The 26706-nt window shown below is 42.6% G+C and overlaps 1 protein-coding gene across 1 annotated transcript in view; it reads right to left on the bottom strand.

Moving 5' to 3' along the window:
- The window catches only part of ITPR1 (inositol 1,4,5-trisphosphate receptor type 1), a 268821-nt gene that overhangs the window by 232271 nt on the left and 9844 nt on the right, over positions 1–26706 (bottom strand). Inside the window, 4 exon segments of the mRNA XM_075939741.1 lie at positions 15719–15789; positions 15828–15905; positions 17620–17661; positions 19867–19974. Coding sequence (XP_075795856.1) covers positions 15719–15789; positions 15828–15905; positions 17620–17661; positions 19867–19974 — 299 coding nt within the window.

Genomic DNA, 26706 nt, shown 5'->3' with positions numbered 1-26706 from the left:
TTGAAATAAAATGCTGCTTTTAACCTCCTTAATTTAACACAAATCTGTTTCTTTACCGTGGCACTTCATTTTTTAGTAGTTTGACACAATCCTGTATGGTATTTACTTTTTTTGAGGGTATGGGGAGGGGGAGGGGGGGGTCTCTGCTGCCTGATCACATACTTCTGGTTCCAAATGAGCTGTGTGGTTGACCACTCAGTTCATAATTCTGAGTTCTACTGTATTTTAAAATGGGTTTATTTGATCTGCATGTGCTATTTAAAATTAAGTTACATGTGGTCCAAAAATAATCTTTTAATTAAAAAGTTACCTTTCTACTGTAGAAAGGTTAAAACCACTCCAGAACTGACTAAAATATTTTTGCCTGTGGGATTTTAAATTATGTAAATCCTACTGCATTTCTATAGAACCAGTTGCTTTCATCCCTATTACAGACCATTTTCCCCATAAATACCTAGATGGAAATACTGTTTAAAAAAAAAAATCAAGCTAAGGTGGAAGAAAGAAATCAGGGATTCAGTAATGCTGAAGCAGAGATTTCAATGGGGAAAAAAGCATAGGAGCAGGAATAGGAATCAACAATACAAAATTGGCACAAATAAGCATTCCACGAACTGTCCTGTAAGGAGAAGTCCAACCTTCTTTTCATTCTTTGCAGCTGATGTCCTGTTCAGGTGAAACACCAAGTCCTTAAATTCAGGGGGAGGGGAGAAATGGCTTAATTCCCCACTTATTTCTGACTGTCTCTTACTTATCCACCAAGCCCAAAACACCCAGAGATAGGGATAAGTGCTTTAAGGTTCACATGCTCAAGACACAAGTTTGAGGACCACTAACAGGCTCCTTTTTCAGCAATACCTTTCATGACCAGATGAAGATCTGAGTTAGGAATATATCCCATTCCAAGGTTGTTCAGTGCAGCCGGAGCTATCTCCCCAGAACACAATAGATGCATTAGCTTAAGTTATTCCGTGTCAAGAAAACAGTTTTATGCATCTCAAAAGTTAAGAGAAATTATTCAAAATTATACCAAATGCAATAGTTTAGCATACTAGACACCTCCCTACAGCTCCATTTCATTTAAATTTTTCTCAGCACTTTAGAGAATCAGGTTTGTAACTGGAGGCAGCATATTCCACTGGTTAGAGCAGAAGAGTTCTACTCCTAGCTCCACTGCCATCCTCTATATGATGTTGGGCACTTAATTTCGCTGTGTCTCCGTATTTCCCCTCAGTCTTTGCATATAAAATAAAGGCTCTCTGTATCCCTGCACAAAATGCTCAAGACTTATCGATGAAGACCACTCAGCCGTTGTTTTAGGTTACTGTAGAACTATTTGAAGACTTCTTCAAAGTTTTATATTAATACTCAGCATGGATGGGAGTCCTCAGTTCTGATTCATCAGCATCCTTAGTGACGTTTGAGAAGCCTCAGGTGCCCCTATTCACTTGGGCAGAGTCTGGAGGTTTATTAATAAGGAAAGGGAAGTGTGTTTGCAAGGAGGGCCAGTGGCAGAGGAGAACAGAACAGAATTGCCTTAAATAATGAGCAGGCCAGAAACTAAAGGAACTTCTTCGTTTAATGCAATCAAAGTAGGCACTGATATAGAAACCCTGTGTCCCTAACAACTCATCAAGGCATTTCATTCCCTTGGGCTCTTGTAACTAAGTATAATATTTCATTAAACATCCTGTTCATACCAGCTTATGTACTAGGGAACACACTAATTTTAGAAAACTGATTAACATTCTGTTAGAAAGAACTAGCTACTGCAGCTAAGGTCAGATTTTGCACTGAAACTATGGCAACAAAGCCACAGTATTCTTTTGTCTACAAGGTTGGGACTAGGTTTTCATAGTACTGTTCTACTTAGCTAAATTCTGCTTTTTGGCAAACCTTCACTCAATCCCACCTGAAGTATCCTGGCCTTAAAAAAAAAAAAAAAAAAAAAAAAAAAAGGCTTACATATATTTACAGAACTCAGATAATAAAAAAAGTGTATATTAGTGACCACTTCTGTTACTTCATTTTTAATACTACCAAGGTACTTGTGAAGCCATTTCCCCAACCATTTTACTAATATCAATGAATTTATTGTCTCCATTGGCCTGTTAAGTAGGGAATTATCCAAATTTTTCACACTGACAATTGAGAGAGAGAGACACTTCCTCCAAGTCACAGAGTTGAGTCCAAGACGAACTCAGGAACTCCGAGCCTGTTTTTCCCATCTACTCCCTTAAGCACAAGGCCAGCTTTCCTCCTGTGTCAAGTTCCAGTAGCATATGTACATGCCCACTGTATATTTTGAAGACGTTTGCTTCATCATTTATGCAACTATATTTATTTTCATTCCTCTACGTGCAAAACACCAGCATGCCTAAAATGAAAAACACAAACAAAAACATAGCTAGCTGAATGCTGCATGTTCACCACAATATTCTGTCCTAGTGCTGATCAATGGGGCAGTTCAACCTGACCAATCCACACAGCATTCACACTGTATACCAACCATGGATATCCCGTTCCTCCTACCTGTAAACTTTCTTGTGCAAGGAAGCATATTAATGTACAGCACCTATCCATACCCATTTGTTTCCTGTGTACTTTTCCCTACAACACCTTCTCTAAGGTATACAGTAACACCACTCCAGTGTGTCAGTTTAGAAATCCTATAAGCTAGGCAGCAATCTCAACAACATACCCAATGCCAACAAGCTGGAGAGCAAGATACTGAATGTCACTCCATGTGCACCAGTGCCTGGAAGTGAAAATCACTAAGCCAGGCTGCCTTAAGAAACAGGCCAATAGTGAATAAGGTTCCATTTCATCCCATAGAACAAAATGGCAAAGGCAACTAATACAAGTCCCTCTGCAATACAAACTTCCAGGTTGAAACTGGTATTGGGAACTTATAAGAGTACCTAGAGTTATACTAGTTAGGGCTAATTAAAAGACACATAAAACCTCATATTTCAAGGGGTCAAATCAGTCTATTACAAATTAGGGAGGCAGATTCTCAACTGTTTACTGTGGGATTACCTTCAGCCTTCCTTTAAAACATGTGGTGCTAAGCACTTTTAGGGTATGTCTACACTACAGGACAAAGCCAAATTAAGATACTCAATTTAAGATTATTCAACTTCAGCTACACAATTAACATATCTCAACTCTACTTTTGGCACTGTCCCCACTGCAGGAAGAACACTCGCCCTTTGACTTACTTTACTCCTTGTGAAAGCGGGACCACCAGCATCGACTGGGGTGCCCCTGTCAGTTCTAATTAGTGTCTTCACTACACCTGCCAATTCAAACCCTGAAAGATCAACAGCAGCACACATTTCTCTGTAGCATAGACATCCCCTTAGAGACAATTTACTAGAATAGATTTGGGGCTCATTCAGTGGGAGGTACCAAGTAATTCTATGTTAAATGCTGCCCTCCGCTGACTGCATACAAGTCTCATCCCTGCATATTTTAACTCCTAATATCTACGGAAGTTAGTATGGAACCTCTACATTCCAGCCATAAGAAGGATTATACTGAATCAGACCAAAGGTGCATCTAGCCCAGTATCCTTTCTGCCAACAGTGACCAATACCAGATGCCCCAGAGGGAGGGATCACAATAGGTAATCCTCACGTGATCCCTCCCGTCACCCACTTCAAGACAAAGAGAGGCTAGGGATACCATTCCCACCCATCCTGGCTAATAGCCACTGATGGACCTAACCTCCATGATGGACCTAACCTCCATGAATCTATCTAGTTCTATTTTCCCATCCTGTTCATGTTCTAGCCTTCACTACATCCTCTGACAAGGAGTTCAACAGGCTGAGTGCGTGCTGAGCGAAGAAAAACTTCCTTTTGTTGGTTTTAAACCATGTTTGTGAAGAAAGAGCAAAGTCCTCTCTACTGCATGTTAAAAACCATCCAAAAGACATGGACATCATTCATTTGAACAGAATGTATCATGAGTTACTGCACGGAAGTATCCAAAGGACACGCCTATTCATATAACAAATATAACTTTAGTGCCAGATTTAATTCTCTGGAGCAACGGAAGACAAGTGGTGCTTTTGTAGAGTACTTGAAGTTTGCTATTTTACCTACAATTTCTCTCCAAAAAGCAGTCTGTAAGGTGCCACAGGACTAAAATATATCATGGTAAAGCAAAAAGAAAAAAATATACAGGCAGTCCCCGGGTTACGTACAAGATAGGGACTGTAGGTTTGTTCTTAAGTTGAATCTGTATGTAAGTCAGAACTGGCGTCCAGATTCAGCCGCTGCTGAAACTGATCAGTTTCAACAGCGGCTGAATCTGGACGCCAGTTCTGACTTAAGAACCCCAGGCATCCCCAAGTCAGCTGCTGCTGAAACTGATCAGCAGCTGATTCCAGGAAGCCCCGGGCAGGGGCTTCCTGTAGTCAGCCACTGGTCAGTTTCAGCAGCGGCTGACTTGGGGACGCCTGGGGCAGAGCAGCTGGGGTGCTGCTGGGTTGGCCCAGTAGCGCCGCCCCTGGACCAACCCAGCAGCACCCAAGCTGCTCTGCCCCAGGCGTCCTGATTCAACCGCTGCTGAAACTGACCAGCAGTGGCTGAATCAGGACTCCTGGGGCAGAGCAGCTGGGGTGCTGCCGGGTTGGTCCCGTAGCGCCCAGAGCGGCGCTACGGGACCAACCGGCAGCGCCCCAGCTGCTGTACCACAGCCGCCCGGAGCAAAGCCGCGGAGTATGGGGGCAGCGGGACAGCCCAGACGCGCCATAGCTGTCCTGCTGCCCTCGGGCTCCGCGGCTTTGCTCTGCTTTGCTCCCCGTCCCCCTGGTCTGCAGACTAGGGGGACGGGGAGCAAAGCAGAGCAAAGCCCCGGAGCACGCGGGCGGCGGACAGCCCAGACGCGTCTGGGCTGCCCGCGTGTTCCGCTGCTTTGCTTCCTCTCCCTGGTCTGCTGGAGACCAGGGAGAGGGCCCCGTTTGTAAGTGCGGATCCGACATAAGTCGGATCCGCGTAACTCGGGGACTGCCTGTATAGCACTTTAAAGACTAACAAGATAGTTTATTAGGTGATGAGTTTTTGTGGGGCAGACCAACTTCTTCAGATCATATTTGATCTGCTCCACGAAAGGCCTGCCGCACAAAAGCTCATCATCTAAAACTATCTTGTTAGTCTTTACAGTGCTACATATTTTTTCCTTTTGTTCTACCATGATCAGACTAATGCGGCTACTTCTCTATTACTTTTTAAATATATCATGAACTTTCAGGAGACATACTATACATTAGTCTCTGAGGGTATGTCTATACAGCAGTGCTAAACTCAAAATACACTATACAACTTGAGTGATGCTAATTGCGTAGCTTAAGTCAAAATAGCTCATTTTGAGTTTGGGCACATCTACACAGCACTTATTTTGAAATAGAGCACTCTTCCTACAACTTCCCTTAATCCTTATAAAATGAGGGATAGAAGTCCTCTTGCTGGACATTATTTCAATATCATGTTGAAATAACTGCTTGTGTATAGACGCGCACTTTATTTCAAAATAACGTCAGTTATTGTGAAAGAATGGTGTAGATGTACCCTGAGGTGCCACAGGACAGTTTGTTGTTTTGAAAGTTACAAATTAACAGGACTACCCCTCTAAGACTTGCCTCCAAAAAGGTCACTTTGGTCCATTTCATTGGTATTTAATCGAGTTCTCTTACATAAGAACCGCCGTACTGGGTCAGACCAAAGGTCCATCTAGCTCAGTATCCTGTCTGCCGACAGTGGCCAGCACCAGGTTCCCCAGAGAGGGTGGACCGAAGACAATGATCAAGCCATTTGTCTCCTGCCATCCCTCTCCAGCCTCTGACAAACAGAGGCCAGGGGCACCATTTTATCCTCTTACATGCCTAATGCAGCATTTTCATCTCTGGGTAGGTATTAAAAATGCATTTTTGATTTCACTCATGAGACCATACTTTTGGAATCTTTAACTCTGTTCCGCAGTTCGATGCAAGAGTGATAATGCTATGCAAAAATTCTACCATGGATAGACAGATGGCTTGCATGTTGAGAGCTGAAAGTTTCAGGAAGATAGTACAGTATACACAAATTAAATATATACCATCAAACTGGAATAGTAGAATCAACCCATCATTGCAGTATGTCCTAATGCAATCAGCATTCTGGAAGATGCAACATCCACTCAGAGAATGTATTCCATAGGTTCTTTTTAGGGCTGTCAAGTAGTGTTTCAATGGGGCAGCGCTGCATGGAGCCCGGGATCAGTTGAGTCCCCAGCTACCCCGGACTCCATGCAGCACTGCACGTTGGAAGCGCCACGGAAGCGTTTCCAAGGGGTAGAGCATTAAGCGCCTGGGATCGGCTGGGGACTCCAACTGATCCCCAGCTCCGCTGTTGCAAAGCCCCTTTGAAGCGCTAAAGTGGCACTTCAAAGGAGCAGCGCAGCATTAACACCTGCAATTAACACGTTAAAAAAATTAGCACATTAATCCCATCCTGCGTTAACGCAGGTCAACTGGCAACCCTAGTTCTTTTCACAGTGTAAGGCCTTTCTGGTGCATCACCTAAGTTGCAAGCTGTAAAAAAAAGGGCAAAACTCTTAAGCAGCTAATTTGTTTGTTTAGTGTAACGGTTTCCCTCCAATCATACAAACAGAATTTCATTCTTAAAATTTCTTGGTTTAACAAGAAAGCACAACCCCAGGACTAAGAGGCAGAATTAAAATGTTACAAGTCAGACAGCCAATAATAATTAATAATAAATAGGAGTTTATGACTTCCACTATTTAAAACAGGAAATACTCAATGAGCAGATCTCAACCTAATTCATGAATTTCACAACTGAAATGGAGTCACACTGCCAATATGATAAGAAAAGAATCTACTTTTCTTCTCAAAAACTTGGAGCCACCACAAGAGTACCGGCCAAAAGTTACAGTATAGTAAGTTAATAACTGAAATATTTTCTACATACTGTGGGCAGAAAAAGTTTGTATTACTAGTTTAATTTGTTAGTTCTTCACCAACATATGTTTGGACCACTATCAGATACATTTAAATGGAAAGAAAAAGTCTCCCAACTGTTCTAAATAGCCTGATAATTAATATGAGCATTAAAACCACAACCACCACCCTGCCTACTTCCCATCATTCCATGGGCAATCCTCTCCCAACATCCTATCAAAACAGAGGCTGTTTACAGCATAGTTCATGGAGTTAGATAATTTGTGTCCGTGGTGTGAGTTGGTTTACATTGAACACAACATTTGGTTGCAAGCTTTTGAGGTCTGATGGCAATGGGTATCCTTAAAGATCCTCAGCTCTGTATTAAAAATCTATATAAATCACTCAACTGAACTGAAGCCTAAAGTAAGAGAATCGCATTGAGACAGTCAGCATACTTTCACAGTAAAAGTTATCTGGCCCTGTACCAACCAGAAAGTCCTGTCAACCGGCATTTCTAATGTTGACAGAACATCTGGGTTGGTGTGAGACTGCCATGTTCCCTACCTGGACTCTGTGTGGATTCCTGTAAGTGGCAGAGACATGGCCATGAGGAATTCAGAGTGCCAGAGGGGATATGGAGACAGGAGTTGGGTCATGGAAGGGGCGGGGGGAAGGGCATGGTCTCTGGGGTTATGTCTACACTATGGGGTTTTAGGTGTCCCCTGGACATGGCAGCATTTTTTCCGGAACGGGTCTGCTCTTCCGCTTTGTTTTTTGTTTTTTGCAAAAGAGCAGACGCGCTCTTTTTCGGAAGCCCTGCCTTCCTCCTCCCACAAGCAAGAAGGGCTCTTCTGAGAGAGGACATTTTCCAAAATTTGGCCCAGTGTAGATGGGCCAAATTTCGGAAAAGCCTCTTCGGGGGGGGGGGGGGGGGGGAGAAAAATCGGAAAAACGTATGCAAATTGTGGAGCACAATTAGCATACCTTTTTCCAATATATCAATGTAGTGTAGACATAGCCTGGGAGGGAGTTTGGGTGCAGGAAAGGAACTGGGGGTGGGGGGAGGATTTCAGGATGCCAGATCCAGGGGGTGCATACTAGTGTTCCCTTTAATTCTTTCCATCCATGTGCAGAATAAACTTTGTTACGTGCATCAAGGAATGTACAGATGTGCACCAGCATTAGAAACACATTGCCAGCTGAGGGTGCTCTACTAATCAACTGGACAGCATTTGAATCTCTCTTGGGTAGCTGCCCAGCTACTCAGCTTACAGGGAACAGTGATGCTCACCTTGGGTGGCTCCCTGCAAGTGGTGACCAGTCCCTGCTGCTTCTGGCAGAGGCAGGGCTAGGCAATTCTGCATGCTGCTTCTGTCTGCAGGTGCTGCCCCCTCAGCTCCCACTGGCTATTGGTTCCAAGTGAGACCCCAGATCCAGCACCCTGAAACCCCTTCAACCCCACAAGTTCCCCTCAAAGCCTGTGTCCTGCACCCCAGCCCTGCGCCCCCTCCTGCACCCAAACTCCTTCTCTCTTACTTAGCCAAATTTTTTCTATTTACCAGAACTCCCCATTCCCCAAACATGCCAGATTTAAAAAAAAAAAAACCTTTAACTTTACTAGAAAGTCTCTCTACGATCCAGCTTCATTTCCAATACACACTCTGGTTACAAAGACTAAGCTTCACAGGGGTAGACGAGTTGGTTGTTTAAGTTTATCCTATTACAGACTAATAGTCTTTAAAGTGCTACCACACTAAGGAAACATGTAGATGGTATCATGAGCTTTCGTGGACACAGCCCACTTCTTCAAGTTTTCTTCGTGTGGTAGCACTTTAAAGACTATTGGTTGTTTTTTAAAGACTAAGATGTTCAACATGAACATTAACACTACTGTATTAGACAAGTACAATAAAATGCTCTGTGATACTATTACTCAGAAACAACATGGATTAGGATCCAAAGAACCAAGAGAATTTAAACTTCTCATCTCTCCTTGGCTAGGAGTGTATTTTAAAGTCGGAGAGAGATATGGACTCATTCCTTGAATTTTTTTTTTTTTTTTGGCAAAACAAAGTGTTGCTGAGCAACAGTTAAAACAATGTTCTGTGAAGGTGGCAGCTCGACAAATTAACCCATTAAGCACTTTTTTCTTCAATATACTGCAGTAGAGCCATGAGAAATGATGCAACTAATTTGACAGTGCAAGAGGACTCATGTCCTGACTAAATACAGTTGAGCAACAGAGCGAGGCTACTTGGCCAATAGAAACAGGTTTACTTCACTGCTCAATTCTGATGGGAAACAAGCCACACCCACAAGTCTCTATGGTACAAGCCAGGGAGTAAGCCACAAGATTAGTAGAAGTCTACACCTGGGTTCTGTTGCTACCTCTGCTGCTTACTGCCTGTGTGGCTTTGGCCAAGTCACAAAGCCTCTCATTCACCTCTGAGAATCATGCAAGTTCCAAGCATTACTACTTACAGCCCAGTTATTACCAGTAAGAGATTCCACTGCCCTTCATTCATATATTCTGCACACACGTGTGTATATAAAGAAGGCGTCATGGAAGAGTCTACAGTGAGAGTAGCAATTCCATTCAAACAGCCTTGATACCATAAATAAAATGCAAAGCCACGAGGTGTACCGGTAGTTCGGAATAGGAAGCCTAGTTCGAACTACCTAGTTCGAGCCCCGTGTAGCCGTGCTGCACGGGGTTCGAACCAGCGGGGTTTTAAAAATGGCGGCTCCCCGCTTATGCAAATGAAGCCCGGGAAATTCAAATCCTAGGCTTCATTTGCAAGTGCGGTATGCCTACATTACCCCGCTAGTTCGAACTAGGAGGGTAGTGTAGACATACCCTTAGAGTGTCTGGTTGTGTCCCTCCACCTCAACCCAGACAAAAAGAGCCAAGTTGGTGGTGGAGGTGGTGTCCAAGCTCTGCCACACCAGACTGAACTCCCACAAAGCTAAAGCCTGAGACCCCTCACTACTTGCCACCCTCCCTGGAGGGTAGAGGGCAAGCCCCACTGAGTGAAAACATCTGAGCTAAGTGGATAATTTTACTATCCAAAAATAGCACAGATAATGGATTTGGCTTGTGTTTTAGGAATTGTAGAACTAGGGTTTTATTGCTGCAGATGTCATTGGTACAGAAAATATATTCAAGCTAGGTAAATAAAACACTGTTTCCTAAGGATTTTGTTGTAGACATCACAGGAAAGAAAAATGTACCCTGCTGAATCCACCCTTAAATGCTCAGAATGTTTTTCCAGCGAACAAGCTGTTCTGCTGCAGGACATTTTGCTCAACTGAAGCAGAAAATGCCACTATGAAAGGCAACATCACTTATTAGAAAATATGGGGAAAAATAATATTTAAGATGCTAGTAGCAAAACTACTCATATCTCACAGCCATGGAATTACTGTCTAACACCAATTTATGGCCACTCAACAACTACTTCTGTGATCAACAACAAAAATAGTAGTCTTCAAGCAGTCTTTCTACTTCATTTTTGGTAGATTAAGGATGTAAAGGCATGCCAGTACTCAAAACATGAAATAACTCTTAGCAAACAAACTAACTGGGACTTCGGACCAAAGCAACTGAGCCAACAACCTTCCTCAAAGCTCTGAGAAGCATATAAGCTTCTTGCATCAGACAAAAATTTCCATCTGATGTTTTAATTTAGCAAGGCACATACAAAAGCTTGTTCTCCTTTTCTTCAATGCCCAACAATATTCTCTCTCAGCCTACATCTCAAGTTTTGGTTCTTTAAGTCATCCCCTCTTCTGACTGCACCAACCACATCAGCCTGAAATTCCCATCTACTCCCCATTGCTCTCCCAACAAAACCAGCCCCGAAGCCCTCAAAATGGGGTCTTTAAATCAGGGATGTGAATGTGTGCCCAAGCTGATCAGTTAACCCGCATGGTTACACACAGCGCTCCCCCACGCAGATGTCGGGGGGAGGAAACAGTGCACACACCTGCCCCCCATTGCCTCCCACACAGATAACAGCACGGGGGGGAGGAGGTGCTCACACCAGTGTCGGCAGAGTTGCCTGCCCCCCCCCCATGCGGTTGCCTCTGATACAGCCAGCTCCCGGCACATGCTTGCCCTCACGTTATTGCCTCCCACAGAGCCAACAGCCGGGGGGTGGGAGGGAAGGCAGGTGGGAACCGGTGCGGACAGAGAGCCGGCTTAAAAGCTAGCTCCCCACAAGCACCAGCTCCTGCTTCCCCCCCTCCCACCTGTAAGCACATAACCACTGAAGACTTCAGCAGTTACACAAACACTTTTTCACATCCTCACTTTAAATATTTACCTGTCACATACAATGACAAAAGCTTAAATACATTTCCTTCTCCCTCTCCTATCCCTCACTGGGGATGGAGCGCCTTCTGTATTCATGGGTCACCAGGGCAGCATGCTCATCCAAATTTGCCCTCAAAACTCATCTCTTTAATGTTGACCACAAGGAATGCATAATTAGCAGGCAAAATAATCCAAGAACTATTCATCTTAGTTCACAGGGCATTCTACAAAAAGATTATGAGTTCCATGGACCATTTTCACATATCAACTGTTTTGTTAGTGCTTCCTTGAGCTATTTAGTATAAAAAGACTTGTGTAGAGGAATTACATCAACAAACAAATTATACATGTAACTACACCTCTGCACACATGGAAAGTGGAATATATTCTAAAAGTTGTGAGAAAGCTAAGTCAAAGTTAAAGTTTCCGTGTGGACAGTGGAGGTTTCAGAGCACACTACACGCGACTAATTCTGACCTATGCAACATGACTTTCTAATTCTAAAATACTGAAAGCAAAATTGCCAAATTCTGTCACTGGAAATATACGCATGCATTTTCCCTTGAATTTTGTTTGTGCTTGGATATGCATGCATGCCTCTACATTTGCCCTTAAAGGATCTCTTTACCATTACTTTTAATACAGCAGTAAAGTTATCTGCAAATTTATCTCTGTCCACTGACCCTCTAACAGGTTTCTGCATTTCTCCTAAGAGGATCAGCCATGTTTCTCATGCCTTCCATTCTGGAGAATTAAGTATTAACTTACATTTGCACGGCATTCTCATGCAAAGATGTAAAGCCGCTTATGACATATAAACATTAACATTTCTTCAAAAACTTTTATCAGCTAACAGAATTGAATTTCAGCCCTAGAATTGAATTAACCACATTCACTTCAGAAAGCATTGCTATAAGTAACTCCCCAACAAGTCAAGCTAAGGTTCAACTTCAGCATATTCATATCCTTTTCTTTTACGTCTCATGGAGGGCAGGCCTCATTAGAGCCTGCCAGATTCCACCTAATGCTATGCTCTAGCAAGTACCATGTGAAATCACAATCACACAGAATATAGTGTGCAGTCAACTTTATTATTTATTACAAATATTTACACTGTAAAAACCAAATAGTAATATTTTTCAATTCACCTCCTACAAGTACTATAGTGCAATCTCTTTATCCTCAAAGTGCAACTTGCAAATGTAAAATGTTTTTATGTAACTGCACCAAAACAAGGTAGGCTCTACAGTTTTACAGCAGCAAGTCTGTCTCACTGAGTCAGAGAAGTAATAAGCACAGTTCAGGATGCTCTGAGAAAGCATCACTGTGATCTAATTCTCATATTGAAACAGCCTAAACTCTGGGACCACATGGGCAGAGCTCAGGAGAGTCCTTCTTTAAAATGCTAAAATATATTACATCACCTGCTGTTTAAGTGGTACCCATGAAAATCTTCAGCCAGTTTTTCCCTGTGGTATAATATTAGTTCACTGTTGCTCTCTTAGGATATAGATATTCGGGCCTGCCTGTGAAGACCTACACTAAGAATTTGTGTATATGTGACCATTTAACTTGTTACAGGGGTATAAAAACAAACAAACAATAAAAAAAAAAAAAATCAGTCTGACTATGTATGGGTCTTCTCTCACTGAGGCCATGTCTACACTGCGGGGAAGACAGATGAAGCAATCTTCCAGGGTTCAATTTAGCAGGAGTAGTGAAGACCCGCTAATTTGAACTCAGAGTATTCCTGTCAGGGCTGGTACTCCTGCTCTTGACGAGGAGGAAGGAAAGTCGATGGGAGCATCTTTCAATGTGCGGATGGCGATTTAAGATACGTCAATTCCAGCTACATAATTAACATAGCTGGAGTTACGTATCTTAAGTTGACCTTTCGCTCTAGTGTAGACCAGCTTGAGAATTTGAGGCCCTTATTTTTAAGCAAATGCCTTTGGCGAAGCAGCAGGCGCAGCTATAAGATGGGAAACATACAGTTATGTCCTCCTATTCCAAACCAGTTACACTGAAAGAAGGTAATAAAGGTGAGCCAATCAATCAACCCCAAATAAAGGGAAGAGCCTAGAACATTTAAAGAAAACTTCGGCTGCTAGCATTCAGTCTGGCAAGGACCCACTTATCAATAGTTGGGATTCTGAAATCCTCATTTCTTGATTGTTTTGTTATTATGGTCCCCACTTTTCTACTGTTTATCTATATAATCTCTATCTAGTTCCTTGATTGTTTCTGTTTATTGTATAATTAATTTTGCTGGGTGTAAACTAATTAAGGTGCTGGGATATAATTGGTTATATAATCATGTTACAGTATGAAGTCCTGTGGCATCTCAAATACATTTATGAAGTCATGAGCTTTCCTGTGTAAAACCCACTTCATCAGATGACGGAGTGAATATTACGGAATTCGGATATATGTAACAGCAAAAGAAGTTGCCTGTCAATTTTAGGACCAATGTTAAATTAAGCTAATTAAGTCAGGGCGCTTCATTCATAGTATCTGGCCCTACCCTTTGGATAGTCACATTTCCACACCAATGACCGTCATATTTCAATTTTTGGGGAATCAACATACAAATGTTGTGATAATGTTGTATACCTTCCATTGCCTTTAACTGTTCAAGGGAAAAGCATACATAACTTCCCAGGGACATTTAGGTGAAGCTGCTTCGACGCCGATTTAAATGGTTGTCAGATTACTCATTTCTCCATTAATTATTTATAAGCGATCCTCAAACAGTGTTTTACCTTGGTTCTGGACCTCCAACACTCTGGTCCTCTGAAGAAGTGGGCTGTGCCCATGAAAGCTCGTGATACCATCTACATGTTTTGTTAGTCTTTAAAGTGCTACCAGACTATTTGTTGTTTTTTTAAGTTTATCCTAGCTCTTCCTGGTTAAGGCTGTGTTTTTCCTGAAGATGAACATTTGTGTAGTGTTACATTTCAGTTCATAAGACTACAGCTAGAACAGCAGCACTCCACTTTCCTTGGTTAATTTAACACCGAGTGCTAAAACTACCTCTGACCACTTCTTCAGCATAGTCAATGCTGCATACAAGTGCACCAATTAGCCATTGAACATTAAAGTGACCAGGAAAAAGACCACTTTATAGTGATCTAACGGCAATAACCCATTTATTCCAACTCCCTTTTTACAGGCTGTTTTTAATAAAATGTGATCTCAATTAGGGTTCTGAATTGTGAGGGAAAGAAAAACTGCAGCATGTCAAATTCCCGACAGCAATGGAGAGGGTGCATGGCTTATCAAAAGAGCCATGCCTTCTCAGTGGGACAACTGGCAGGCCACACATCACAAAATACTTAATTCCAGAGCTAAAGCAACAGGGTAGGATACACATATCCAAGGTGGTTTGCTGCAGTCAAGTGAGGACAAACATTTTACTCAATCACGCTCGCTCATTGTCTGATCATCAGCAAGCATTAGGAGACAATACAAGTTTAGTCTATCTTTTATTTGGTTTCTTTGAACTTGGCAGCCAAGTGAGCTTGGCACAGAGAAGGCAAGAAGGAATTTAAGAAACTGAGACTAGACATACATTCATTTCTTCCCTTCCCATTAAACAATTAGTTTAAAACAAGAGTCACTATGATTCTTTTGCCCTTGCCTATCTATCTAAAGTCTTCAGGAGGAAGGCTTTTACCCCATCACAAAACATATCTTTCACAGGGTTCATTTCATGGTTCAGGTTGGAGGGGGGAGGGTGTAAACTTAATCTTGTGATATCAAAATAGGAGCTATTACGTCAAACCAGGTTCCCTCCCTTTCATTTCGTTTCTGTCTATCCAATACTACATCTATTTATGCATTTTGTATATCTTAAGAGGAGCCGAATTACACCTGGAGAAAAGGAAGTGAAACAAACTGTTTGCATCCTGTTTTGCTGATAAGAAAACCAACCTAAGCACACCCAAAAAATGGTCTCAGACCTACACAAGTCAACTTCTTGTGAAATATTTGCTCAACACATAGATCATAATGTGTTGCCACACTATGAAAGATATAGGGATTTACTTTATATCATCACCAGTGGCAAAGACCCATTCACAGGAAGACACTAGATCATGCTACAGAAGGCCAGTATCTCAAAGACCAACATAACATTTAAACCATCATTCTGAAGCACAGATGGGACATTTTTAAAGTCAGGACCCCACTGTGCAAGGTGCTGTACAAACAAAGAAATAGTCCCTGCCTCAGACAGCTTACAGTATAGAAAAGAGGCAACAGGTAGATACAGACAGAGGGAGGAATACAAGCCAATGACGAGACAACATTAGACAGCTTGATAGGCTGGGGGGGGGGGGGGTACCAGCACACCAAAAGCCCAACACTTACCAAGTTAATTTGTACACATCCCAGCAAAGATCAGCTTTAAGAAGAAATCTTGAAGAGGACTGTATGTAAATTTATCATCTTACCTCTGAATTTTTTGGGAGGGTTGTTAAGATCCCCTGCTTCTGGCTGTACTACACATCTATCGTCCACAAGGCTGCAAAAGAAATGAGCAACTCAGGAAGGAGATATAACTGGATAACTGCATCTGGAAGGCATTCCATCAGAGAGCTTCTCTTCTGAACATGTATTGGCAAAGTCATTGGGGCGTGCCTACTCCCAAGGAATGAAGGAAACAAGGTAAGTATGTTGCTGTAACCTGTCACAGGGGTTAATGCCCTGGACATTTTTTAGATCTGGGAATATGTTTTTGCTGAACACCTCTTTTTCCATATACAGGGAAAATGTCTCAGTAAACAAATATTTTAAAGTCTTAGTTTGAGCAGAGACATACAAGCTTTCCACTGACCAGTCAAAGAGATATACACAAAGCAGTCCCGTGAAGGTTTGGGACACTGCTCTGACACAGTAACAACTGGCAAAGACAGCTTGAGAGCTAGAACATAAAACTGTTCCTTGCAGAGAGCGGTTACATACATAGAGTGTCTCTGAGATAACAATTATGAAAAATTGTGACGTGCAAAGAAAATTAATTGATTCAGCAAGGTTTAAATGGACTCCAGAGCTCTGCTCTGCCACCGTTTCCATATACAGTCTTATGACATTCATGGGGGGGGGGGGGGCGGTTTACATACTAACACACACTTTATTTTTGTGGAGGTTTCCTATCACCATCTACAGATGTGTCTCAACTAAGATCTGTAATTCTAATGTTGAAGCATTTTGCAGTACCCATTTTCAATAGAATAGAAAGCCAGAAAAACACACACTTACTATTAAACATTAGCACAAGTTAGCTAGAAAAATCCACACATATGGATACAAAACCAAGGATTATTTAATCTTGATGCAATAACATACTCCAAGATCAAACAGTAAGAGAAGGTGAATTTACTGTCTCTACTATGGTAGATAATCACAATAAATAAAATATTTTTCTAGTGCATCAAACACACTAGAAGAGATTGATATACATAATAAAATACTAATTAAAATAATCAGAACACTGAATTTTGAAAGCAGCAAGAGCGAAGTTCTGATTATTCTTAGCATGTCACAGGAATATTAAACCTGTCAAAGATCAATTTACTTGGATGGAATAGCATTAGGATTTATAACAATTTTTGTTTTCCGTCCTTAAACAGCTATATCCATAAGCCATTACACACAGCTGAACATGGAGTTTTGATGGCCTTATCTCATAACAACTGGGTGTAATGAAACTGATTATTTTTCCTGAGCTGTAATTTTCTTCAGGTCAAGCAGTACATTAAGGATGGGACAAAGCTAATTTGACTACCAAGGGAAGAGGACAATGACAATGTATTTCGTATTTCACATAGCAGTTGGGATTTCTATTTCATATCTTGCTCAGAGTACACACGATGATTTTACATTACCTTAAAATACTGCTAATGAATTTGAAGAAAAATCTAATAGCGGTACTGAGCAATAGCAAATGCTGGGTCAGGTTTTGAAAAGTGCATCCAATATCTACCAACAAAGACTAAATCTACTAGCCATGCTAAAAAAATATTTGCTCAGTAACACCCCTAAAACTATATCCATCACATGAGTTTACTGGGCACTATCTTTAATTAAAATGTGCTGCCATATCAATTTCCTACTTTAAAAAAAAAATGCTATTTACTCCTTGGGTTACTTTAACTGTAGAAAAAAATAGATCAATATATTTTTTCTATTAACTTCACCAACCTTCAGCAAATAGTATTTGACTAGTTACACAGCTGATCCAATACTACAGAATATGAATCATATTTGACGAGTATCTGGGAAACTTGTCAAATAAATTCATCAAATACTACTTGACCAACTCTACTTACTACAGCCCTTGTTTTTATCATACCTTCTTTCCCTTCTAGCAGCATCTCTTATTCTCTTCTCTTTCCTATAATACATCATTGTTTATCTTCAATGCCTGCTTCTTTCTCTCCCACTAATCTTTCTTTCCCCCCTCATTAGCATTCCTTACATCCACCATCTAACTCCATTCTTCTGAGAACATTCCACTGCGGTATCTTCTTCTCTGTAACATACTTATCTTTTCAGTCATTTCACTAAGAGTTTTTTCCATCCGCCTGCTCATTCTCCTACCTACTTACCAAGTTTAGAAGCTATTCCAGAACTCTAATAGTTCAAATACTAAACCTACATGTTAGTCTGGGCCAATATCCAAGCAAGGTGCCAGCTACCACTAGCTGCTAGGAAATGGGGAGATGCAGGAAGTGTGACCAGGGTGTGGTCCCTTTGTTCTGCTTGGGCGCTTCATCACTCACATGCTTCTGGACAGTAGGAAATGAATTAATTTGCAGCTACTATTACTGCATCAACTCTCCTCCCCCCAGGCCCTCTGACTGTTGTACGGGAGCAGCACTGTCTCTCTCCTTCTCTCATCCTACCAATCTTCCTGTCTGCTTCAATATTCTACTACTCATTGAGATTCCTGGTTGCCACAAAACTATCTACCAGGTAGTTGGCCCTCCCTCAGGATTCCAACTGCTGTCAGGAGATGGTCTCTGCAGTTAATGCTCTTCCAGCCTTCAGTGCTTTGTCCAGTGAAAAGCTCTAGTGACAGTCACCAACCAGCTGTAGAGTGAAATTAAACCGGCTGGCATCATTTCTTAGTCAAAGCTTAGATTCTCCTGGAGCTGCTGACACTAGTTTCCAAGGAAAGCTTCTTTGCCCTAGAAGGGTAGCTGCTTCACACTTGCTGATTAAGGAAGCAGCCTGAACTGGTTTCTGAAAAGACTCGCTGAATGGCTGTTGTACCAAGCGGTGTTTGCCAGGATGGCAGACGCTGAGCTGAAGCCTACAGGCCACTAAAGAAAGTGAACCAGGCCCCAGAAGCAAGCAAGATAGAGCTAATGCTATAATTCTTGGAGATGCAGCCCAGGAGCAAATAAATAAATAAACAGTCCTTTACTTGGAGAAGCATGATGCTGTTTACATGAGAAATCTTACACAAATCACAAGAAGCAGGAGCCAATTTTCCCTCTAATGTTTTCCCTCCGTGTATGAAATAAATTCATTCCACATGCATCGAGGAATGTGCGATTGTGCACCACCAACAGAAACAAAAAACCTAGCTGTGCAGCTCTGCTAATCAGCTGGGTGGCATTTCAATCTCTCCAGAGCAGCTACAGAAATGCCCAGCTTACAGGGAACAATGGGCAGGGCCAATCATTAAGCACTAATCCTAACCCACTCAATGATTTGACCTACTCTTATTTTTTAATTTCCACCTAAGATTCCTTCCATCCTTCATCACCAGATTATGCCAAGGGGCCTGCTCCTTCCCAAGCGTGAAGCATGCTTCCATCCACACACCCCACCCCTCAGAGCTTAACCATAGCAAGCTGTTTGCCATCCCATGTTAAAGCCATATTATCTCCATTCCTATCTCCGCCGTCCTCCCAAGGGATGCCTTTCTATCTGCTATATTGCTTTGGGATATTTTCAAAACATGACCAAGTATTTTACAGAAGATTCCCACAATTTACTCCATTCTTTATGGGTGCAGGCTACACCCAGATCCATTAGGCTCAGGATTGCTACAGGTTGTACCTCGCTTAACCGGGGCTCTCTGGTCCAGCAACATTCATGGTCTGGTAAGACCACAGATGTTTCTGGACCACAGAGTCCAAGTATACAGGAGGTTGGGCTACAGGGAAGAAGGGGGTTGGCGGGGGGGGGGGGGAGGAGGAGGAGGAAGGAAGGGAGCGACTCAGCCCTCAGTAAAGGGGAGAAGGGTGCAGTGGGGAAATCTAGCCCCTGATGCTGGGCAGTAGCTAGGAGCCAGCAGCAGTCCCAGAAGCTGTGGCAGCAACAGGAGGGCTGGCAGCTCCAGAAGCCCTGAAGCTCCAGCCTGGGGAGCCATAACTAGTCAGGCAGCAGCGGGGCTCAGCTGGAGTCCTAGCCAGGGACAGCATGGGCCATGTTGGGAGGGACTTCTCCTCATTTGACAAATCCCCTTGTTCAGGACCATTCAGGTCCCAAGGGTGCTGGATGAGGGAGGTCGAGCCTGTAGTTCAGCCTTGTCCATCTTTTCCACAGCTAAAGACACCTGTCAAAGCAAGCTAACAGCTGTTCTTACCCCAAGGTGCTGATAAATCCATTTGTTGAGCCCTCTGCATACAGGGAACAAATGTCTCCAATATGAAGGAAGCTCGACATCTTGTCAGACATTTCCGGCTTGTTAGCCCTGGGAGGGGGGGGGGAATGAAAAAAAAAAAAGAGAGAAGACAAGAGAAGGAAAATGAGTGTTAGTGTATTTACCAGGTAGACTAATTCCCTGAGTAATAGCCCCATAAACAAAAAGGCAAATGCTTGATCCAATTCCAAGGAAGTGCTGACTTTTACCATTCCGTTTAACGGACACATTTCTAACACTCATGGCGCTGGAACTAAGAGTGCAGGTGGTGCTATCACACTCTCCATCTCAAAGTACTTTCCATAGGGTTGCCAGATGGTTTAACCAAAAATACCGAACACCCCCCGCCACACACACACACACACACACATACACACACACCCACCCACCCAACCCCACTGGGAAAAAAATTCTGTTGAGAAAAAAAAAGGGGGGGGGGGGGGAGACCAAAGCTGTTTGCGGGGGGGGGGGGGGGAGGGGGGGAAGAGGGGGAGGAGGAGGAGGAGAAGAAGAAAGAGCAGCTTTTTGGTCTTCCAGCTCCAGGCCAGAAAGCTCCCTGTGGAACCAGGTAAGCACCCAGGATTTTCACCCCCTGGTTGGAAGGGGGACGGGGGGAGGGGGAGGGTGGAACAGAAAATACCAGACATTTTAGGTGAAAATACCGGACTGTCCAGGTCAATACTGAACACCTGGCAACTCTACCTTTCCATCACAGACAAGGTTTACAGCTTGGGTCAATAGCTCTCAGCACTCCCACTATACAAACTATTTCAGCATCCCCTGCACATGGTCACAGAAAAATATTTGCGTTCAAAAGCCAAAAAGGCAAATATAAAAAAAAAATCTCAATTTAATATTTGTTTAAATCGTGAATTTTTTTATCGCAGCCTGATGGTTGCTGGAAGGTGCCAGACTCATGGTTTTTCAATAGTTGGATCATTTTTGGATTAGCACCCTGAAAGTCAGATTTCAGAAACCAAGCAGAAACACAGCTCTGCACATTTATACACCATGGGAGCCTGATCCTGTATTCTGAGTGCATAATGGAGCTGTGTTCAAGCAAGGTGCTCAGGACTAGGGCTTTAGTTTTATAAACAAATAAAAATACCCCCAAGCTTTACTCACAGGCATTGTTCTTCAGTACAGTACTGACATGTAAGAGTTGCAGAAAACTGGTCCTCTACGAGGAGAGAGAATTAAACAGCAGGAAATTATACTTATTACAGAGCACAGCCTTGACACTGAGTGGGATAAGCATTCCCATTTCATTGAACATTAACTTGTTTACTGCCAGAGGTAGGGTTCAAGCGTATTAAGTAAAGTCTGGGCTCAGCAAGCACAAAGTTAGGAACATTTGTGAGGAGGGGAGGATTAACAACTGCTATGAATAATGTGAAGCAGTGAATTTGAACTGAGTTCTGTCTCCTGAAACACTGTAACCAACTTCCCCTTTACCATTCTCTAAACCAATGTTCTTGCGCCTTGAACACTGATTTGCAGAATTAAAAATCAAAGTTAAGACAAGCAAAAATGAAGGGGCCAAGTTCAAAACAGCATAAAAAATGTTCAGCTTCTCAGAAGTCAATGAAGCTATGCCTGCTTATGACAGCGGTGTGCTAGCAACGTGCTTCCTAACCTTTTTTATACTGCAGACTGGCAAACTCATTAAAAAAAAAGTTTTTGGTGGGCCAGTATAGAAACATGTGCATATTCGTTATGGCAATTTATTTGCATTTTACATATTCATTATGGTAGGTAATTTTAAGAAGCCACATGTTATTTTACACTGCATCTCAACGCACACAATAAGGGAACTGGGGGAAGATGGATAAGAAGGGAGGGAAAGGGAAGAACGGGGCAAGGAGCATGAGCAAGAGAGAGGACCAAGCCAGGGAAAGGCTGGGCTGAAAGCAGTGGGGCACTGACTCTGGCTTGGAGGGCTTCTCCCACCTTGTCCCCTCACTTTACTCCAGCTGCCCAGGTAATGATGTCCCCTGCTCAATCCTGGCCGCCCAACCAGGGTCCCTGAGCCAGCCCCTACGTCTCGGTGCAGCCTGGTTGAGCTGGGAGCAGCTGGAGGCCAGGCAGAGGTGCCTACTGAACAGGAGGGGAAGAGGGACTTGCCCAGCAGCACCAGTGCAGGCAGGCAGGAAGAGAGCGGGAATACTTACTGGTTCCCTCTAGCTCCCTGTCTCCCATCCCCCTCTTTTTTTCCCTCCCCTTCCCCACCCAACCCCTTCCCCTGATTTATTTTGGGTCTGCACATCCTAAACTCAAAACTATGGTTATCTAAAGAAGCGGGCTGTGCCGACGAAAGCTCATGATACCATCTACATGTTTTGTTAGTCTATAAAGTGCTACCAGACCATTTGTTGTTTTGTTACAATACGAAAAGTAACTGAATGAGCCTTGGTAGAAATATTATCTTTCCCTGGGTTGGATTTCAAATGTACATGTACAACAGAATTTATGGACATGGGTTCCTATAGTCAGGCTCCTACGGTCAGGCTTGTGTAGACATACACAAAAGGACCACTGTAAAATTTACTGAACAAAACAATGACGGCAGCAGGAGCTGCAGACACTCCGCACTACTGGAAAAAAATAATCCAGACACTTACTTTAGGCTTCAGATATAGATTTGGTAGTCTGACATTATGTTGTCAGGTTTGAAGAAACATCACTTTATTGTCCCGTCGTGTATTCACACGCTAAAATTTTCAGGTATATAAAAAATTTTTTTTTTTTAAAACGTGCCCAGAGCACATGAAGAATTTGAATAGCAGGAGCTGGGTAAGTGGACATGACCTACTGTTCCCACAGCAGTGCCCTGGGGAAGAGGCCTTTAAGGTCATTTGACTGTGGAGAAATCAGATGTTCACCACAGCTGCACAGTGGAAAACGTGCAGGTCAGAACTATTGACATTCAGTAGAGACAATAAGAATGTCTTTCTTGGGCAGTGTTCCCTGTAAGCTGTACAGATGTGCAGCCACTCAGAAGAGAAATTCAGATGCTGCCCAGATCATTAGCAGAACACCCTCAGCTAGGTGTTTTGTTTCTACTGGGTGCACATTTGCAAATGCTGTAGTACACAAATTTATTCCACACATGGATGGAAAAGATTAGAGAGAATAATATTCTTGGGTATTCAGAATATGAAAAATTGAAACCCCAGGCACTCAGTCCGAAGTCAGGCTTACAAACTGGAGAATAACTGTCCAATCTACCTCTTTTTATTAATCAATATTCTATACTAAAGGTAGTTCACATGTTTCATAACCAGATAACCCCTGATGAATTAGGAAAAAAATAGTTATAACCCTAGAGAGGATTCAGGGAGTCTATTATGAATAGAACTTTACCCGTTCCCTCACTGAAGCTTTTATGAACTTCACACTAGGGATGTGAACGTGTAGCCATTTACATGGTTAATTTATGAGCCTGGGCTCATTGGTTAACGTGCATGGTTATGGGGGTACAGGCAGGAGTCAATATGCACAGGGAGCTGGCCTTAAGCCTAATTCCTGTGTGTACCACTCCTGTGGAGTCACCTGCACCGCTGCCTCTGTATCAGAGGCAGCAGCACAGGGGAAAGGGGGAAGCTGGTACGTGCAGGGAGCCAGCTTTTACCATGTAACCACTGCAATTAATACTTAAACTAACACATTTTAACATTCCTAATTTACACATTAAACAACAAGGCCTTCAGAACTTCCACTGACAAACAGTGCAGGGTCAGACCCTCCCGATCCCCAAAGGGAAGCTAATGTGATTGAGCACTGTCTATCTGTATTAGACTCTTGTATAACTAAGCACCACCAAACAACATGCATGTCATTGAATTTAAGCATGTGCTCACCATTTCTTAGATTGGACATTCTTCAGGAATATGCTGAACTGGCAGGTGGAATGATGGATTAAATTATCCACCAGGCCTTTGCATATCAAGCATTTACAAGTCATGAGAAAAATTACCAAGCAAATTTAGTTTGCTTCTAGCTCTTCAGTTAGTTTCCCAGTCTGACAGAAGCTTACGAACACCTACAAAAAAAAAATCAAGCATCTCCTGATTGATTAGGCATTAGTGTTAAAAAAAAATGAAAATGATTAGCCACTGGAAAATGAGCTTCTCTTCCCCATCTGCTTGTATCTCAAGAGACGCAACCTTATATCTCAAGAGACACAACTTTATATTTGAGTTCACTGGACACAGGGCTTGTCAATTAAAAAAATCCCTCAAGCTTCTGGCCTGTTTTGAATCACAGCATCTTTGGTATTCACTTGTATTTTACTTATATTGGGGTATTTGGGGCAAGCCAGAAAGTCAAGAATTCCAGAACACAGATAAGAATTTTGGGTATCCAACATGAGACATCTTCAAGAGGGGGCCTGGATTTGTAGAAAGAGATAAGCACCCATCCTCTGATAGTAAGGCCTCTTCAAACTCTCTCAGATCAGGCACCCAGAAGTTGTGGCATTTAATTGCTTTTAAAAGTTTTGGCCCACATTGGTATCATATTTAGGCCACATGAAGAGAAAAATTTTTCTTCTTGTGGCCAACGTGTCTCAGGTGTCCTGTGTCTGCTTTCACAGGAAAACCCTTCCTCATTTCATGTAAATGGAACAGTCAAGCTGCATACCAGACATCATAAAATATAATGTTCCTACAATTCTATGGGGGTGGGGGGGAGAACTCCTGCACACATGAACAGTAACTAGTTTTTCCAACTCAAAAAGTAATTAGGCTACTGTAAACAGAACAATAGCTTAGCAATTTTGTTTATTTTAGATATGCAAGTGACAACTGAATAATCAAATACAGTACACATAATAGGTTTAAAAAAAATCTTTTCACAAGTACAAATGGAATCAGACTCTTCAACTGTGATCTCACTCCTCCATTCTCCGCAAAATTCTGGATAAAAATTACTTGAATGTATCAATATTAGAGAAAGAACATCGCAGCCCCAGGTCATGAAACAATGTATTCCTCCCAGGCTACATCTACACTACATGCTTCTTGCGCAAGAGCATGTCCACACCTCAAATCACATCGCAAAAGTGATGTGCTTTTGCGCAAAAGAGCATCCACATTGCATGGATGCTCTTGCGCAAGAAAGCTCTGATGGCCATTCTGTGAATGACCATCAGAGCACCTGTGCTTTTTCCCCATAGGGGTTTCTTGTGCAAGAAGCCCCTCTGGCGTGTGCACACTTGCCTTCTTGCGCAATAGCTATCGTGCTAAAAGCAGTTATGCCTCAGAAAAGGAGGTTTACCTATGGTGGGAAAAGCCCTCTGTTCTGCCATAGGGGTTTCTTGTGCAAGAAGCCCCTCTGGCGTGTGCACACTTGCCTTCTTGTGCAATAGCTATTGTGCTAAAAGCAGTTATGCCTCAGAAAAGGAGGTTTACCTATGGTGGAAAAAGCCCTCTGTTCTGCCATTTAATTACCCATTTAATTGTGCAAGAGGTCATTTGAGGGGTGGATGCTCCGAAGGTTTTTGCTCAAAAACCTTGTAGTACAGATGTAGCCCCAGTGTTTGAGATTAAAACAAAATTCTTCACTGGAATTGAGTAGCTTCACTCAGAATAAAACCCAATGATATGGGGATAACAGCAGTTTGGCAGTTATAGGATTGAGACCCCTGAGCCATGCTGAAAGCATCAAAAGCCAAGATGGAGCAAACATGATAGTAAGGTACAAACATACATCCCATTTCCTCTGAACCTACATTGACAGGCTGAACTCAAGATGGAAGGAACAATGGCAGCATCAGTATGGAACGTAAAAAAATTAAGATTTCCCCCCTGCCTAATGGTAAGTATCTAGTTTACAGATAAATATTATATTTGGGCTGAGAGGAAGTTTTGAAGAAGAAGTTTCCAGGTTTTTTAAAAAAAACAATAAAGCATGAAACATGGACATGGACTACTAGGCTGAATGTTTTTAAACACACACATCTATGAAAAGATTTAAAAGATTAAACAAACAAAAAAAAACCCAAAACACCCACACTTTTCCCCCCCAAAAAATTCCTTAGAAACATTTGAATTGAGCCATGTCTACACTAGCACTTTTGTTGGCAAAACGCGTGTCATTCAGTTGGGATCTAAAATCCTGTTTTATTAGTTAACCCGTTAAACATTATGTTTAACCAGTTAACTGATTAAACAGGAGCCGATGGGGGAGGCTGTTCCAGCCCAGCTGAGCTGGAGCAGGCTCCCCACCTGCTGCAGCTGAGCTGGAGTGCACATACTCAGCCATCCTTGCCCCTGCTGTCTGTGGTGTTGCTGGGCTAGGTCTGCCAGAGACAGGCCTGCTCCTGGCACAACTGCCGTGGACAGGGCTTGCTCTGCCAGGCTGGAGCATACCCCTGCCTGTGCCATAACTGGTAACCAGTCACATCCCTCTCTCTTTCAGAGGTGTGAAGAATCCCTCCTGGCAACATAGATACCACCACTCATTGAGCTGGCTGTGCTATGTTGACAGGAGAGTTCTCTCCTGTAACTGCATTCAGGGCAGTTCGCCCGTATTGCTACAGCTACGCTGCTGTAAACCTCTAAGTATAGTCATGACCTTCAGTGTTGTTCAAGGTACCAATTCAGTTAAAGATTTGGACCCCAAAACTTTAAGTGTCTCTTTAAATAGGTTTTATTTGAAACGTGGTGATCATTAGGCAAGAGTTAACTTTCACTGTTTGAGACGTTGCCTTAAAATAATTAAATAAATGCAGAAACCTGTTCCAGCCTGGGGAGAATTCCAAAGCACTCGTTTGCAGGTCAT

This window comes from Pelodiscus sinensis, chromosome 11 (genome assembly GCF_049634645.1).
Source record: "Pelodiscus sinensis isolate JC-2024 chromosome 11, ASM4963464v1, whole genome shotgun sequence".
Taxonomy (NCBI): Eukaryota; Metazoa; Chordata; order Testudines; family Trionychidae; genus Pelodiscus; species Pelodiscus sinensis.
Note: the sequence above shows the minus strand (reverse complement) of the source record. Positions and strands in the feature narration are given on the sequence as shown.